General features: G+C 44.9%; 1 protein-coding gene across 4 annotated transcripts in view; it reads right to left on the minus strand.

Annotated features, from left to right (window-relative positions):
• Positions 1–18,811, minus strand: part of PITPNM2 (phosphatidylinositol transfer protein membrane associated 2) — a 432,451-nt gene that overhangs the window by 80,301 nt on the left and 333,339 nt on the right. For all 4 annotated transcript variants that reach the window (XM_030220215.1, XM_030220217.1, XM_030220216.1 and 1 more), the window contains exons 9-12: positions 15,019–15,080; positions 8,599–8,843; positions 6,724–6,913; positions 5,254–5,373 (exon numbers count right to left, since the gene is read on the minus strand). In XM_030220215.1, coding sequence (XP_030076075.1) covers positions 5,254–5,373; positions 6,724–6,913; positions 8,599–8,843; positions 15,019–15,080 — 617 coding nt within the window. The remainder of the gene's footprint in view (positions 1–5,253; positions 5,374–6,723; positions 6,914–8,598; positions 8,844–15,018; positions 15,081–18,811) is intronic.

Consider the following 18,811-nt stretch of genomic DNA (forward strand, 5'->3'; position numbering starts at 1 on the left):
TTGCCAGTACCAGTGCCTCCTGAGAATTTGATAGTGAGTGAAGATGAATACAGTGACGAACATGCAGAAGACAGAGAAGGGGATATACATACCGACCCATCATTTCAGGACCTCTGTGAATCAAATGTGCCCCACTTTTTGACACAAGGGGATCTCAACGATCTTGTTCGTGATTTAAATTTGTCGAAGCAACAGGCTGAGCTTTTAGGTTCGAGATTAAAAGGATGGAATCTTCTTTCTTGCGATACGAAAGTGAGTGTTTTTCGTGACCGACATGCTATTTTTTCTGAATATTTCTCCAAGGAAGGTGATATGGTCTTTTGTAATGATCTTTTACTCTTATGTTGCTTATATCCTTGATTTCTTTGTGAACTGACACAGTTTTTTTGGAACTCTTGTAGCAGAAGCGTGTCATTTTGCCAGATACATATAATAGCTACATACGCCGACACAAGCATTTACAAAAACCATTATCACATGAAAACTGAGGCTGATACAGAAATTCTGAAAAGAGATCTGGATTCAGGGAAGAATTATCTTCCAGAAAATGTATGTTCAGTTCTTGTTACAGGAAAAAAGTTTTTTTTTGTAGACCAGTGTAACCTTTGACACGATGGAAGAAAATGGAGATGCTGTTTATAGCAAGAGAATGAAGGCAGTGCAGCCACCGCTGTGAACAGCCACCACTGTGCATGACACACTGAATTGTACAGTAACATTTTAATATGTGGAAATCTCCCTAAGGAGGAGAGCACATGCTTCATTTAATCTGATATAGGCAGCTCCTGTGTGCTATTTATAACATAAAAAACACTAACCTGTGACCACAGCAAGCGCACATTCATAAAGGCATGAAAACTCCAAAGAACTGTATACACAAACACATACAAATATACAGATGATATATACATATGTGCCTTGGCAATGTGTCCAAGGAGGGATAATGAGGGAGATTCTATATATGGTACCTAAAAAAAAAAAAAAATTGGTGCTGAAATCAATGGTGACTAAGTGCATGCTATAATCATTACCTAGGTTTAGGCACCGATTATAGAATACGCTTAGTTGAAAATTCAGTACCTAAATCTACGTGCATTCATTTACACTAAGGAAAACGTGGTGTAAATCCCGGCACATAGATTTAGGCGCACTGGGCCATAAATAGGCACGGAAATTTTGGAATGCCTACAAAATGCCCATTTCCCTGCCCCATTTGTGTCCCAGTTCGTTAGAGGTTCGGTGCACACCGTTATAGAATACGCTTAGCGAGATGTGCACTTAAATTTTAATCAGTGCCAATTAGCGCACATTATTGTTTATCAGCACTCATTAGCTTGTTAAATTACGTGCAGTGTTATAGAATCTGTGCCAATTTCAGCACGGATCTTTAGAAACACTATATAGAATCCGGGGGAATATGTATATTTGAAGCACTGGCACTTATGTCATGGTATACTGTGTTTCCCCGAATATAAGACACTGCCTTATATTAATTTTTGTACCCAAAAAGGCGCTAGGTCTTATTTTCAGGGGATGTCTTAGTATTTCGGGGAAACACGGTTGGCCCGCCCACCTTCCCTCCGTCGCTCCTGCAACTACCGGTAACCCCCCACCCGAGGTCGCCCCCCCCACCCACCCGAGATGGCGCTCCCACCCGAAGTCGCCGGACCCCACCCCCCTCCGTCGCTCCGAAACTAACCTGAACTTAAGCCTCCTTTCACTTTCCTTCCAGTTCGCAGGAGCAGCAGGGCAGGCTTCTCCTTCCTTCCATGCCCCACCCTCGCCTGACGTTACGTTACGTCAGGCGAGGGCGGGACACGGAAGGAAGGCGTGGCCTGCCCTCCTGCTGCTGCTGCTTGCTGCGAACTGGAAGGAAAGTGAAAGGAGGCTTAAGTTCAGGTTAGTTTCGGAGTGACGGAGGGGGGGGGGGTCCAGCGACTTCGGGTGGGAGCGCCATCTCGGGTGGGGGGGGACCTCGGGTGGGGGGTTAGTTTCGGCGCGACGGAGGGGGGGACCGGCAATCTCGGGTGGGGGGGGGGGCGACCCTACTTACCGGTAAAAGAAAAACTTTGCTAAGCTTACTTTCGGGGGAGGCCTTATATTTTCCAAGGGCACCAAAAACCTCGGTAGGTCTTATTTTATGGGGATGCCCTATTTTCGGGGAAACACGGTATATATATATATATATATATATACACACATACACAGATAGAGAGAAAGAGAGAGAGAAAGAAAATATGCCATGACATAAGTACCAAATACATGCAGTTAACAGCAGCGTGCACTTAACCGTTGTGACCAAAAAAGAAGCTTGACATCTGATAAACATATGTACAGTACTGTTTATTATACATACAGTATACAGTCTCTGTTAACTGATGCTAGGCTTACTTGAAGTAATCAGTCATAGTCCTCTGTACACTCGTGTCTGTGAGTTCCATAGACTACGTCTGCCAGACGGTAAAAACTGTCATAGCACTGACATCCAGTGGCCTCCAGATAGGCCCGCACGGTGTTGAGACTCTCCACTGCTCTTGCAAAAGTGACAGGAGGTTGTTGAATTTTGTCAGCATGTGCCTCGCTGCTCATTACATCATCTGTTTCATCATCAGCCGTTGCCTGCGTGTAGGCGCATATCTGGACATCAGTGCTGTCGTCAGCTGTTTGTAGATCAGAATCAACAGCTATGTAGTGATGAAACTCCTCTTCAGTAACACCGGCTAGGATGTCAATAGCCTGTTCATCTGACGCATTTGCAACAGCTGCATCTGTTTCGTCCCTCTCCACATCCCTAACAAAGCTTGCCCGCTTGTAGCAGTTCACAATGGTTGCCTGTGTAACATGATTCCAGGCTTCTTTCTGCATATGTAGGGAATCCAACAGTGATAGATTACGAGCCAGTTTAACAGCATGTTTATCCTTGGCAGTCTGGTCATCCATAACGCTCATCAGACGACGTAGCATGATAATGTTGTTTGAAATTGGCTATTATGCCCTGATCCATAGGTTGGATCAGAGAGGTAGCGTTTGGTGGCAGGAAGACCAGCTTGACGTTAGACAGCCTAACATCATCAATGTGTGCAGCACAATTATCACAAAGCAACAAAATCTGACGCTTTTGTGCCCGCATTCTAGTGTCTAACTTAATTAGCCACTGCTTCTAAATTTCCCCAGTCATCCATGAATTTGCATTAGCCTCGTATGACACAGGAAGTCGCTTAACATTCTTGAAGCAACGGGGCTGTTTGCTCTTACCAAATACGAGTGGTTCCAACTTCTCACTCCCATCCATATTGCAGCAAAGGAGGATCGTCAGTCGGTCCTTCGATGTTTTACTTCCTGTAGTTTGAATGCAAGTGTTCCATCAGGAATCGCTCGCCAGTAGAGTCCATTTTCGTCAGCATTGAAAATGTCACAAGGTGCAAACTCGTTCAAGATGGTAGGAAGAACTGAAACAACCCACTTTTCAGCAACAAAGTCATCAGCATCTTGTTTTTCACCATGCTATTTCTTGAATTTTATGTTGTTCCTCTCCTTCCATCTTTCCAATCATCAACAGTGGCTTTGAATTCAATTAGTAAGACTTTCAGCTAGCTGATTAGCTTTCTCCATAAGCAGTGGACCACAGACAGGAAACTGTCTGCTCCTGACTTGAGAAAACCACCGAAGAAGAACATCTTTTACCTCCTCAGCTTTTCCCGCCCGTTTTTGTTTCCGGTGTAGATTTGTATTGTTTTGTCAGTCTTCCAGAAGGTACGATGGTTTGGTCATAATACTTTTATTGGTATAAGTTTTATTGCGGTTCAGTTTAACATTTTATCCTTCTTATTTTTACTTTTAAACATACATATCTGTGGATTTATGATGTATGTGCAAAAATTGCTTGCGACAATGCAAATGTCTTTTAAATATTTATAATTTTTATTTTACTTTTGCATATTAACTTTTGTATCAAGCATGATATATGTTTTTATGATATATGTGTTGTATTTTTGTTTTGTTTTAGACCCCTGAAGAAGGCCTCTTTGGCCGAAACACGGACCGTGTAGGGTCTTAATAAATGAATTTGGCTTTTTTACATCTGTGATTTTAGTTTGGTCTTTCTGTACATCTTCCGTTCTTGTTGTTTTCTGGTGTTTTTTTACGGGAGATTTGGACTCTCTTTGTTGTTGCTCTGCGCATGCTACAGATGGCTCTCATACACGCAGCTAAGTTGCATGTATGAAAGCAGTAGATGTAGCTCTTTTTTTTCTGCAAGCACAAAAGCACCTTTTTTTTTTTTGGATGGGCAGACCTGTGTTGGGGCTCCCTGCCTCCCTGCTGCAGGGAAAAAGTGGGGAAAACCTAGAATATGCTCTCTGCTGCCATTTTCTGTGAGAAATCAGCATCAGGGTTTGGTTCCACCCCCAGCTGTTCCTTTCTATTGACCGGCTGACATCCTGGAATGCCCAATGGACTCTCATTGGCTGGCTGCTGTCCCAACTCCTCCTCCCTGCAGGGCTTCCCTGATGACATCACTCTAGAGCTGTGAGCTGATTGGATCCGAACTTCCTGGTGTCCCCCTCCAGTAGTGAGTGGGTGTGACATCGCAGGCTGACACTGTCCAATTGGTTTAGCCCCTCTCTGGTGTGATTCTAACATGGGGGATGCTGTTTCTCAGCAGACACAGTTTGACAGACCCTTGTCTTCACTGCATTTTTGGTAAGTACATTTCGGTACTGCCCCCCCCTATTTCTTGCCAGTAAAATGTCATTTGAAAAAGAAGCATGGCACGGCTTTCATACACGCAGAGATGCTGTGTGTAAGCTGGTGTACTTTTTTTTTTGTGCTCCATCTTCCCTGCCTTGTTTCTCCCCTTCTCCTACTTGCAACAATGAAGAACTGACAGCTCCAGACCTCCCGTTAAATTTCCACGGTAAAGGTGGGGACTTCTTTTGTGCATGGGGTCGGAAATGGTTGTGCATCGCCATGCATGCACATTATAATAGTAATTAGCTCATTATAATAGCTTTGCATTCCATTTTTGTTAGCTGCTACCGTGACAGAAAAATTGTTCGGAGAACCCTTTTATGCATGTCTTGTTTTATTACTTGCTCGCTAAACCAGCTAGAACTAGTTTAAAAACCACGTTGCTGGCTTGCTAGGTTTAGTGCATCTGGCTCATAGCGCTTTGTGTCAGCACTAAATGTCTTCACATCTTGCTTTGCTGATCTACAGAAGGAAAACAGTTGAAAAGGCAGAATTTGAATTTACCTGCACGCTCACCACACTTCCCCTCCGACTGCTGTTTTGGCTTTCAGACACTGTCTGATTGCTGTAACACAAGGCATCGAATCCCAGGATCCCTCCTACACAATCCCCAATCAAACAGACCTAGAAGAGGGAGTAAAGGGAAATATTGTCTCAAGACACCTATTAGAGAAATTAACTAGGAAATCTAGAAATGAAGCAGAGATGGCTGCACTTATGGGTAATCTTAAATCCTTCAGCACTGGAGGAGGAGGAGCCTAATGGTTACAGCAGTGGGCTGAGAACCAGGGAAGCCCAGTTCAAATCCCACTGTGGCTCTTTGTGACCTTGGGAAAGTCATTTAACTCTCCATTATCTCAGAAACAAACTTAGGTGTCCTTTTACGAAAGCTTAGCATGTGCTAAATGCTGCGTATCCTATTTTATACCTATGGGCCGTGTGGCACTTAGCGCATGCTAATGTCCGTTAGTGCGTGCTAAGCTTTAGCAATTGAGTCCTTTAAATTATAAGCCCTCCAGGGACAGGGAAATATCTACTGTACCTGAATGCAACTCACCTTGAGCTACAACTGAAAAAGGGGCGAGTCAAATAAATAAAATGAGTATCTCTACCATGGTAATATGCCCCTAATACCACATTGCCAAAAACATGATGTGGGACAAAGCTATCACCAGTAAAATTCTACAAGCCATATTAGTTCTTAAGAAAACTGGGGTTTCACGAGGCTGAGATTCCTTTCAAAGGACGAAAAATACATCATAATACAGGAGCTTTAAAGACTCCTGAGCAAAACAGTAGAAAAGCTAAGTCTACGATTGAGCTGGCAGAGAGGAGAGCATAATGAACTGGCTAGATGGAAATACTTTAATACAAAAATTCTTCTTAAAAACACGTAACAAGCATACTAAGGTTTATACATAAATTGCACAACCTTTATTTATTTAGATTTGCTCACACCTTTTTCAGTAGTAGCTCATGCAATGTAAAAAAGAAGTCCATGTATGAATCAATTGCCCAAGGAGTGCACAGTATGGCTGGTGAAACTATTCTGAAGCATTCCGCTTTGGATCCAGCAGTTTTCCATCGTCTGCACTCCTTTGGCTAGTCTTGTCAGGCATCGGTTTTATACAAGACCACTGAAGCAGGCTGTACAAGAAACGTGCAAAAAATCCACGTACTGTATGAATCAAATGCTCAACGTTACATGAGAACAAGTTGTGCTTGTTAAGAATCTTTAAGAAGAATTTTTGTATTAAAATATTTTCACCTAGCTAGTTCATTATTTATTATTGCTTATTTATTGCTATTTGAACATATTGCTGCCACTGTGGGGTTAACATCTTCATTTTACCACAGAGGCAATCATGTTATTATAATCAGTAGAAGCTAGGGGGCACTCCTTACAACAACAGCGGGAGACCTCATTTGGTACAGGAAATAGTATTTTCTAGACCAAGCCATGGCCCAACTGACCTGACCAGTGAAGGAGATGCCATCCTGGGATTTCATGAACTCCGTGTACACCTGATTGGCTCGCAGGATCACCATGGCTACAGCTTCCTGGTACTGTGGTGATGATGTAGCCAGTAGAGGAAGCGCAGCAAGGGGAATGTGGTCCTGACTGTTAGACAGGCACCCTTCATCGTAACTGTATGGGCTCAGGCTGTGTACACAAGGGAGAGAATGAAAAATATAAAAGTGAACCACAGATAAAATAGAGTGGTAGTCCACTTTTAAATAAGTCAAAGCAAAAATAAAAAAAGAAGATAAGAAGATATCTTTTTTATTGGACTAACTTGGCACATTTTTTGACTAGCTTCAGGTCAGAATGAAGAAATTATTGTCTTTGAAAGCTAGTCAAAAAATGTACTAAATCTGAACCAGAAATTGCACCCGCCTAATCAAAAGCGCTCTTTACAACCTGGATAGAATCCAACAGAAGGATTTGTTAAGCAAGGATATAGGATAGATCAGAAATGCTGTGTCAGGATACATCCATCTTCTAAAATTATTTTCTCTTTCATAGGAACAGATCTGCATACACTGGAGACAATGTATGCAAATCTCTCTCATACATATTCATTATGGACATCCTGAAAACCAGACTGGCTGTGTCTCTCAAGGACTGGATTGAGCATCTCTGCACTAGAGTACAATAAACCGCAAATGATTTAAAAGAGCAGAGTAAAAAACTGAAGTTTCATCAGTTAATTTAAAACAAAAACAAACATTAAAACTCCAGAGATCTGGCAAACCTATTAAAAAAATTCCTTCCTATCACTACAAAAGTGGATGCAAGAAAGGTGGTGTTGGTGGGATCGGGGGGGGGGGGGGGGCATCTTTCAGGGAGTCTCTGATCCATTATAGTCAAACCCACCAATTAGCTTTTAGCTATTAGCATCCTAGGTTTGCCACCACGGGCCTTTAAAAATGGAACACAGTTCTTTAATGAATGAGCCTTGACAAAAAGACCCGACATGGGCCGTGTTTCGGTGACTAGCACCTGCGTCAGGGGTCACAGTGATGACGTGGAAAACTTGGGGAATAACTCGAATATATTCCTCTACAGAAAGTGAAAGTGCCTTGGTGCTTTGTAGCTTTTACTATACGAGACATGGGGTAAGGAATAATATATTGTAGAGGAATATATTCGAGTTATTCCCCAAGTTTTCCACGTCATCACTGTGACCCCTGACACAGGTGCTAGTCACCGAAACACGGCCCGTGTCGGGTCTTTTTGTCAAGGCTCATTCATTAAAGAACTGTGTTCCATTTTTAAAGGCCCGTGGTGCTGGTTTTTTTTTTTTTTTTCTAACATGTGCTGGCACCATTGTGTTTCCCAGACACCAATCTATTAGCTTTAAAGCTGTTTCAGCTTTGTCCAAGTTGTCTTATTTAAAGCTCAGTCTGATGAATCATTTGCTGCTCCGCTGATATCCTTTCCTGTTCGCTGTAAGAAAAACAACCAGCAAGAGAGTTTCTTTAAATGGAAAGCTTCAAGGGTAGACCTTTGCTTTAATTATTCTCTTTTTGCAATTTAATTTGGCCTTAATGTATTGACTCCGTACAGATTTGTTAAAAATCAGATTTACACCAAATATTTTCAACAGAGACAGTTATATTTAGCATTAAATCTTGGCAACAAAACCAAGCAGTCTGGATTTATACATATTGACTAGATGCCTCTTTGTCGTTCGTGACAGGCTAAGCCAGTTCTGGTTTCCAAGCTCCTGGAATGGTAGAAGATGACACGGGGTAAAGCCAGGCCAGTCCCTGATGTCAGGGAGTTCTCTGATCACCTTAATTCAAACGTTTTTATGCAAAAAGATGGTGGTACCACAAACTCACTTTGATACCAGGGAAAAGGCATCAGAACAGATGGCTGGACATGGGACCAGCCTAACAGCGATGTGTCCGAGTGCAGCAGGATAATGTACCCTCATCACTGTGTCGAACACTGAGGCTATGGTGTTGACATCACCTTGCTTGGAGTTCTGATCCCCACCCCCCGTGTCCAGAATGTTTCCTCCGTGAAGTACCAGAACCAGAACATGGATCTTGCAGGGCTGCATCAGTGGCTGAACAGATTCATCCTACAAAAACATAAGTAAAACAAAATATGATAGCAGATAAGGAACAAATGAAGTTTATCTGGTCTATCCAAGAGCACTTCATAATCCCACACTCAAACCAGTTTCCATTTCATAATCCAGGCTGGTTTCACATTGGACTTTCCCAATGACAGGACAGTATTGTGTTGACATCGTAAGTAGTATACTATCCAGCTTATAATCGAACGAGAAAAACGCCCAAGTTCCGACCTAAATCGGGAGATGGACGTTTATCTCACAAAAACGAATAAAGCGGTATAATCGAAAGCCGATTTTTGGGCGTTTTCAACTGCACTCTGTCGCGGATGCGGACAAAGTTTATGGGGGCGTGTCAGAGGTGTGGCGAAGGCGGAACTGGGGCGTGGTTATCTGCCGAACAGAGATGGGCGCATTTCACAGATAATGGGACAAAAGTATGCGTTTTTAGCTAGAATTTAGGGCACTTTTCCTGGACCCTGTTTTTTCACGAATAAGGCCCCAAAAAGTGCCCTAAATGACCAGATGACCACTGGAGGGAATCGGGGATGACCTCTCCTGACTCCCCCAGTGGTCATAAACCCCCTCCCACCACAAAAAATGATGTTTCACAACTTTTTATTTTGACCCTCAAATGTCATACCCACCTCCCTGGCAGCAGTATGCAGGTCCCTGGAGCAGTTGTTAGGGGGTGCAGTGGACTTCAGGCAGGTGGACCCAGGCCCATCCCCCCCCTACCTGTTACAATTGTGCTGCTTAATGCTTAGTCGTCCAACCCCCCCCGAACCCACTGTACCCACATGTAGGTGCCCCCCTTCACTCCTTAGGGCTATAGTAATGGTGTAGACTTGTGGGCAGTGGGTTTTGAGGGGGATTTGGGGGGCTCTACACACAAGGGAAGGGTGCTATGCACCTGGGAGCTCTTTTACCTTTTGTTCTGTTTTTGTAAAAGTGCCCCCTAGGGTGCCTGGTTGGTGTCCTGGCATGTTAGGGGGACCAGTGCACTACGACTCCTGGCCCCTCCCACGAACAAATGCCTTGGATTTATTCGTTTTTGAGCTGGGCGATTTCATTGTCCATTATCGCTGAAAAGCAAAAACGCCCAGCTCACAACTTGGCGAATAAAACATGGACGTCTAATTTTTTTCGAAAATACGCTTGGGTCCGCCCCTTCACGGACCCGTTCTCAGAGATAAACGCCCATGGAGATAGGCGTTTCTGTTAGATTATGCCCCTCTATGCCATACTTTGTACTGTTGAATATTTTTACTACTGTAATTGTCTATTGTTTATGTTTGACTTATTCTTGTTGTACACCACCTTGAGTGAATTCCTTTAAAAAGGCAGTAAATAAATCCTATTTGATAAGTAAATACATACTCACTCAGTCTTGAGCCATATCTATGTGAATAGAGATCAAGAATCAGGCTAATTAGCATATTCTGGCTATCTTGAAAACCAGACCTGGTGAAGGGTCCCAAGGACAGAATTTAGAAACCACAGATCCACAGAGTGCATGTGCTACTCTTCTTACTGAAAGAAAAGTCCTGGACTGTAGTGTCTAAAGTAGTTGTGACCACCTCTAGTCACAGTTTTAAGGCCATGAATCTCTGCCCTTAAGGATCACTCAAAAAGTCTCATTTTCAGGATATATATATAAGCCATTATATATATATATATATATATATATATATATATATATATATATATATATATATATATATATATATATAAATGAGACTTTTTGAGTGATCCTTAATGGCAGAGATGAAACCACAAAAAGGAGAGACTACTGTATACATTTTGCATTCTTCAGGCAGTCCACATAGTGCCAAGGGATGCATTACTCCGAACTTGCTTTTAAAGAGCTCTGCATATGGTATGAACATTTCTGTTAAGCTACATAAGATGGAAAATCTGATCAGACTGCTACTGGTCCAATGTTACCTAGGTGAACCCGTTAGACACATACTTCTCCATTCTTTGATCACTTCTTGCCTTTACTGCAGTGGGAATTAATTTTACACACTTAGATGCTCCAAACTGTTCAGAACACAGCCATCGGAGTCCTGTGTGATGAGTGGAAATTTGATTTCGATTTAATTTCGTGCAAGCACAGAAAAGATGGCTGAGGGGAGATATGATAGGGGTCTATAAAATAATGAGTGGAGTGGAACGGGTAGGCGTGAATTGCTTGTTTACTCTTTCCAAAAATACTAGGACTAGGGGGGGCACATTATCCCAACAGATCAGGTTTAATGTGGCTAAGATGTGAAACATGGATCCGAGTTGGGGTTTGTGCAGTTTTGATTAAGATTAACTTAGTTCTGGATCTATCATTTGGCAAGTGGTGATGAGCACTACAGCTCAACAAGGAGATTGGACATTGAAATAAGAACAAGCCAACAGATAAGTCATCCCTTATATAAATATTTTTGAAAGGATGTATTTATGGACTAGATGTGACTTTTATTGACTTGTCATATATAGGGAAGGCCTTGGAAGTGCAATGATAGATACCAGTGACTCTGCTTTGTTATTTTTCACATGGTAGTCATGTTTGTATTCTAAGTACATCACGTTTACATATACGTTTTTATATGTTATATTTTTCATTTGTTATTTTTTTATAAGTACCCTCTGGTTGTATGTATGAATCTTTACATAATTACAACCTGAAACAGTGTTACAAAGTGCTTTACATGATTATAACCAGAGGCTTTGATACATAGTGGTGTACATGATTAACAACCAGAAACACCGATATACAGTAGCTCACAAAATGGATACTTAAAGGCTTACAAGCTTGAACAAAGGCAGGGCCAGCATTAGGGGGGGGGGTAGCAAACAGGGCAGCTGCCCTGGGCCCCACAGCTCCAGGGGGCCCCCACGATCTCCCACTTCTTCCCGTTCTCTCCAGCTCCATCCAAGGTCTCCCTCCATTGCAGTAGTGGCATCACCATAACATCCCAGCCCCCTTTTTCTCTCTTCTTCTACTCAGCATTCTTTTCTCTCTCTCCACTCTCTATCCTGCACTATTATTCCCCAAGATCATTCTTTCCTCCTAAGGGGAGATATGATAGAATTTTATAAAATACCGAGTGGAGTGGAACAAGTAGATGTGAATCGCTTGTTTACTCTTTCCAAAAAATACTAGGAGTAAGGGGCATGCAAAGAAGCTACTAAATAGTACATTTAAACCAAATCAGAGAAAATATTTCTTCATTCAACGAGCGATTAAACTCTGGAATTCATTTCCAGAGAATGAGGTAAAAGCAGTTAGCTTAGCAGGGTTTAAAAAAAGGTTTACACAATTTCCTAAAAGAAAAGACTATAAGCCATTATTAAGATTGACTTGGGAAAATCCACTGCATATTCTAGGATAAGTAGCATAAAATCTATTTTACTGTTCTGGGATCTTGCCAGGTACTTGTGACCTGGATTGGCCACTGTTGGAAACAGGATACTGGGCTTGATGGACCTTCAGTCAGTCCCAGTATGGCAACGCTTATATTCTTGCGACATAGGAAGTGCCAACAGGGGGGCAACTCCCTCATACACGGCTCCCTCTGCAGCTGTGCAAGTGGCGCATCCCAAATGCTGGCCCTGCCTGCTATTTTTACTCTGATTTTTGGAACAAGTGAATGGGATCATATTTTATTTCTGAAATGGCTGCGTCTAGTATAAACACGGGGGTCGATATTCAAAGCAATTTAACTGGCCAGAAACAGCTCCAGGCCAGTTAAATCGCTAGTGTGGGGCTATCAGCTGATATTCAGCAGCACTTAATCGGTTAGTGTCGCTGAATATCAGCAGCGATTGCTAAATGGAAAACCGGCTATTCTGTGGGTGGTCCGGTACGGAGTCGGCACTGATGCGGTTAAGTGCCAATATTCAGCACTTAGTTGCCTAAGTTAAATGGTGGTATTGAACCTGTATTCGGTGTCACTTAGGGGGTTAAGTGCTGAATATTGCACTTAACCAAATAAGAGATAGATGGACGCATGAACCCAGATATTTAATGCCAGTGCCTGGACATGGTCTGGTATTGAATATCTAGGAACAACACCGCTGGCAGCTAAAAAAATGCTCACTGCTACTGGCTGAATATCCAACATCCACTTTTTTTTGCTACTTCTGTATGTGCAAACTGCCAGTCCCTACTTGGAGCATCAATATGAACGTTGAATGGGTGTAAATACCTCTTCTATTTTCCGTCCCCAGGTATACTGGCCCTTGGAAGAAAAGAGTCCATCTGGGCAGGGAGCAGCATGAGGGAAGGTAGAAAGGGATGAAAGGAGCAGATTCAAAGAGATAAACCAATCAGTCCTTTCTGTCTTATCCTTGAGTATTCGGGGCATTGGAGCCGACTCTGTGGGTGCTTGAGCACCCCCAATATTGAGAAAATTCCTTGTATGTATCCAGGGAGGGGTTATTTCCATTGGGCTTAGCACCCCCAATAATTTTGAAAAGTTGGCTCCTATGATTCGGGGTTATGGTTTAGGCTCATCAACATGGGTCAAAATTACTGATTTAACAAAGTGGATGTGCTGTAAACAAAGGCAATAAAGGTGGTATTGTATTGGCTCAGGTCTCCAGAAAGGATGATGCTAGTAAATACACATAATTCTGTAAAATAAAGGCTGTGTCTGCGCTTTCTCCAAAACATAAAAACAGAGAAAATGACGGCAGTTAAAGACCATATGGCCTATCCAGTCTGCCCATCTGCACAACTACTAAGTTTTACAATCCCTTCCTCTGCCTGAGAGATCCTCTGTGCTTGGCCCATGATACAAAGGTACAAAAGCATGATTCCTGAATGATAACCTGGGAGGGGTAGAGGGGTGAGAAAGGAACCTCAGCAGTGCGACGGAAGAGGAAAGAAGCCCAGAAATTGGTAATCTAGCTAGAGCCATTGCTTTGACTCATTAGTGCGTTGCTGTTGGCAACCTAAGTTCTTGACTTACTGTACAAACGTTCCAACTAATTAAAGCCGCCAACTCTAGGTCTCTTAGCATCTGTGTGTATCAAATACAAGTGCATCCATTTACCAACACATTCTGACTGTGCATGGCAGTGGAACCTGAATAGAAGTTACATCATTCCCAGTGCTGCCTTCTGCTTTCAGAGTGAGGAGTGGGGAAAGTCACAAGCCATCCTGTGGAAGTTTCACACAGACTACATGGCACCAACAGTTCAAATTTTGCAACTCAGCCGCTTTTGGGCAGCTGACATGCAAGCTTCCTATTTATAAGCTCCAGTCCCTTGATAAAGCGACGGCGAAACCGATGTCCGTCGGGATTTGTGGAGCCGAAGATAAGTACTTAACTATTGTATTTTTTGGATATCGTCAGTCACTTAATATAGTGCATAGTGTTCACCATTGGCACAACATACACTTTTTCACATCCTTTTGGAAGGTAGGGGGTTTTTGATCTATGATTATATTTATCGTCGAAGGATACAAATGTAGCTCCTTAAGGTCTTAATTGATGGAGCCTTGATCAGGCAATTTATGAGACCTTTTCCCCACTTTTGTCCATATACATGGTGACTTATTGGGTTCAAATTTAGTTGTTATTTTTGCCAGTTTAAAGCAAACATTATTTAGCGAGTAATGCACAAAGGGGTTTTCTGTGGCTCTAACGTGTGCAGATAGCCACTAAGAACCCCATGCAAATGTATTACAATGAGCTCATTAGTATTCTATTGAATATTCCAGGCGATGCACAGATCCAGAGCACCTAGTTTTAATGAGCTAATTTTACGGCTGCTCTGGAGCTGTCGGAGGGGAGGGAAACACAAACAGGCAGCTGCAAAGGCTGCCTGTTTGTGCTTCCTACCTCTCCCCTCCTGACCCCCCCCCCCCGATGCCTACCCCCCAGCCCCCCCACGACCCTCCAAATCTTTTAAAAAATCCCTGGTGGTCCAGTGGACCCCGACCTCCACCGCACCTCCAACTAACATTTCCTTGGTGACCCGGTGAGCTATTTAAATCTGACCAAGTACTACTCTTTCAAAGCCTCCTGAGAACTGTTGTCTAACAATATAAATTTAAATGTAAACATTATCAATAGGGAAAAAGCATAGATGTGCCATGCTTAAATTTGATTCTACATGGTCCAAACAAGATCAATCCCATATTCATCTGGGTTTCTTTTTTCCCAGGGGTAGAACTCACCTCAATTATGCTTAACTGTTCCACACTGGAACTTACAGCCGATGGCTCATGGTAGAGATCCCCTGAAAGAAAAAAATGTGTTACAGATTAAGAGAACAGAGGCTAGTTACTGCTGGCAATGAGGGAAAATGTATGGGTCGATACTCTTTGTGCAATGGGACTTTGGAGATAGCGAATGCTACATACCTGTAGAAGGTATTCTCCGAGGACAGCAGGCTGATTGTTCTCACTGATGGGTTGACGTCCTCGGCAGCCCCCTCCATCGGAAAGTTTACTAGCAAAGGCCTTTGCTAGTCCTCGCGCCCCTGCGCACCGCGCATGCGCGGCCGTCTTCCCGCCCGAAACCGGCTCGAGCCGGCCAGTCCAGTATGTAGCAAAACACTTCAAGGGAAGACTCAACTCCAAAGGGGTGGCGGGCGGGTTTGTGAGAACAATCAGCCTGCTGTCCTCGGAGAATACCTTCTACAGGTATGTAGCATTCGCTTTCTCCGAGGACAAGCAGGCTGCTTGTTCTCACTGATGGGGTATCCCTAGCCCCCAGGCTCACTCAAAACAACAACCATGGTCAATTGGGCCTCGCAACGGCGAGGACATAACTGAGATTGACCTAAAAAATTTACCAACTAACTGAGAGTGCAGCCTGGAACAGAACAAACAGGGCCCTCGGGGGGTGGAGTTGGATCCTAAAGCCCAAACAGGTTCTGAAGAACTGACTGCCCGAACCGACTGTCGCGTCGGGTATCCTGCTGCAGGCAGTAATGAGATGTGAATGTGTGGACAGATGACCACGTCGCAGCTTTGCAAATTTCTTCAATGGAGGCTGACTTCAAGTGGGCTACCGACGCAGCCATGGCTCTAACATTATGAGCCGTGACATGACCCTCAAGAGCCAGCCCCGCCTGGGCGTAAGTGAAGGAAATGCAATCTGCTAGCCAATTGGATATGGTGCGTTTCCCTACAGCCACTCCCCTCCTATTGGGATCAAAAGAAACAAACAATTGGGCGGACTGTCTGTGGGGCTGTGTCCGCTCCAGGTAGAAGGCCAATGCTCTCTTGCAGTCCAATGTGTGCAGCTGACGTTCAGCAGGGCAGGAATGAGGACGGGGAAAGAATGTTGGCAAGACAATTGACTGGTTCAGATGGAACTCCGACACGACCTTTGGCAAGAACTTAGGGTGAGTGCGGAGGACTACTCTGTTATGATGAAATTTGGTGTAAGGGGCATGGGCTACCAGGGCCTGAAGCTCACTGACTCTACGAGCTGAAGTAACTGCCACCAAGAAAATGACCTTCCAGGTCAAGTACTTCAGATGGCAGGAATTCAGTGGCTCAAAAGGAGGTTTCATCAGCTGGGTGAGAACGACATTGAGATCCCATGACACTGTAGGAGGCTTGACAGGGGGCTTTGACAAAAGCAAACCTCTCATGAAGCGAACAACTAAAGGCTGTCCTGAGATCGGCTTACCTTCCACACGGTAATGGTATGCACTGATTGCACTAAGGTGAACTCTTACAGAGTTGGTCTTGAGGACAGACTCAGACAAGTGCAGAAGGTATTCAAGCAGGGTCTGTGTAGGACAAGAGCGAGGATCTAGGGCCTTGCTGTCACACCAGACGGCAAACCTCCTCCAATGGAAGAAGTAACTTCTCTTAGTGGAGTCTTTCCTGGAAGCAAGCAAGATGCGGGAGACACCCTCTGACAGACCCAAAGAGGCAAAGTCTACGCCCTCAACATCCAGGCCGTGAGAGCCAGAGACTGGAGGTTGGGATGCAGAAGCGCCCCTTCGTCCTGTGTGATGAGGGTCGGAAAACACTCCAATCTCCACGGTTCTTCGGAGGATAACTCCAGAAGAAGGGGGAACCAGATCTGACGCGGCCAAAAAGGAGCAATCAGAATCATGGTGCCTCGGTCTTGCTTGAGTTTCAACAAAGTCTTCCCCACGAGAGGGATGGGAGGATAAGCATACAGCAGGCCCTCCCCCCAATCCAGGAGGAAGGCATCCGATGCTAGTCTGCCGGAGGCCTGAAGCCTGGAACAGAACTGAGGGACTTTGTGGTTCGCTCGAGATGCGAAGAGATCCACCAAGGGGGTGCCCCACACTTGGAAGATCTGTCGCACTACCCTGGAACTGAGCGACCACTCGTGAGGTTGCATAATCCTGCTCAACCTGTCGGCCAGACTGTTGTTTACGCCTGCCAGATATGTGGCTTGGAGCACCATGCCGAGACGGCGAGCCCAGAGCCACATGCTGACGGCTTCCTGACACAGGGGGCGAGATCCGGTGCCCCCCTGCTTGTTGACATAGTACATGGCAACCTGGTTGTCTGTATGAATTTGGATAATTTGGTGGGACAGCCGATCTCTGAAAGCCTTCAGAGCGTTCCAGATCGCTCGCAACTCCAGAAGATTGATCTGTAGATCGCGTTCTTGGAGGGACCAACTTCCTTGGGTGTGAAGCCCATCGACATGAGCTCCCCATCCCAGGAGAGACGCATCCGTGGTCAGCACTTTTTGCGGCTGAGGAATTTGGAAGGGACGTCCCAGAGTCAAATTGGAGCAAATCGTCCACCAATACAGGGATTTGAGAAAACTCGTGGACAGGTGGATCACGTCTTCTAGACCCCCAGCAGCCTGATACCACTGGGAGGCTAGGGTCCATTGAGCAGATCTCATATGAAGGCGGGCCATGGGAGTCACATGAACTGTGGAGGCCATGTGGCCCAGCAATCTCAACATCTGCCGAGCTGTGATCTGCCGGGACGCTCGCACCCGCAAGACGAGGGACAACAAGTTGTTGGCCCTCGTCTCTGGGAGATAGGCGCGAGCCGTCCGAGAATCCAGCAGAGCTCCTATGAATTCGAGTTTCTGCACTGGGAGAAGATGGGACTTTGGATAATTTATCACAAACCCCAGTAGCTCCAGGAGGCGAATAGTCATCTGCATGGACTGCAGGGCTCCTGCCTCGGATGTGTTCTTCACCAGCCAATCGTCGAGATATGGGAACACGTGCACCCCCAGCCTGCGAAGTGCCGCTGCTACCACAGCTAGGCACTTTGTGAACACCCTGGGCGCAGAGGCGAGCCCAAAGGGTAGCACACAGTACTGGAAGTGGCGTGTGCCCAACTGAAATCGCAGATACTGTCTGTGAGCTGGCAGTATCGGGATGTGTGTGTAGGCATCCTTCAAGTCCAGAGAGCATAGCCAATCGTTTTGCTGAATCATGGGGAGAAGGATGCCCAGGGAAAGCATCCTGAACTTTTCTTTTACGAGATATTTGTTCAGGGCCCTTAGGTCTAGGATGGGACGCATCCCCCCTGTTTTCTTTTCCACAAGGAAGTACCTGGAATAGAATCCCAGCCCTTCTTGCCCGGATGGCACGGGCTCGACCGCATTGGCGCTGAGAAGGGCGGAGAGTTCCTCTGCAAGTACCTGCTTGTGCTGGAAGCTGTAAGACTGAGCTCCCGGTGGACAATTTGGAGGTTTTGAGGCCAAATTGAGGGTGTATCCTTGCCGGACTATTTGGAGAACCCACTGGTCGGAGGTTATGAGAGGCCACCTTTGGTGAAAAGCTTTCAACCTCCCCCCGACCGGCAGGTCGCCCGGCACTGACACTTGGATGTCAGCTATGTTCTGCTGGAGCCAGTCAAAAGCTCGCCCCTTGCTTTTGCTGGGGAGCCGCGGGGCCTTGCTGAGGCGCACGCTGCTGACGAGAGCGAGCGCGCTGGGGCTTAGCCTGGGCCGCAGGCTGTCGGGAAGGAGGATTGTACCTACGCTTACCAGAAGCATAGGGAC

Source organism: Microcaecilia unicolor, chromosome 11 (genome assembly GCF_901765095.1).
Source record: "Microcaecilia unicolor chromosome 11, aMicUni1.1, whole genome shotgun sequence".
Classification (NCBI taxonomy): Eukaryota; Metazoa; Chordata; class Amphibia; order Gymnophiona; family Siphonopidae; genus Microcaecilia; species Microcaecilia unicolor.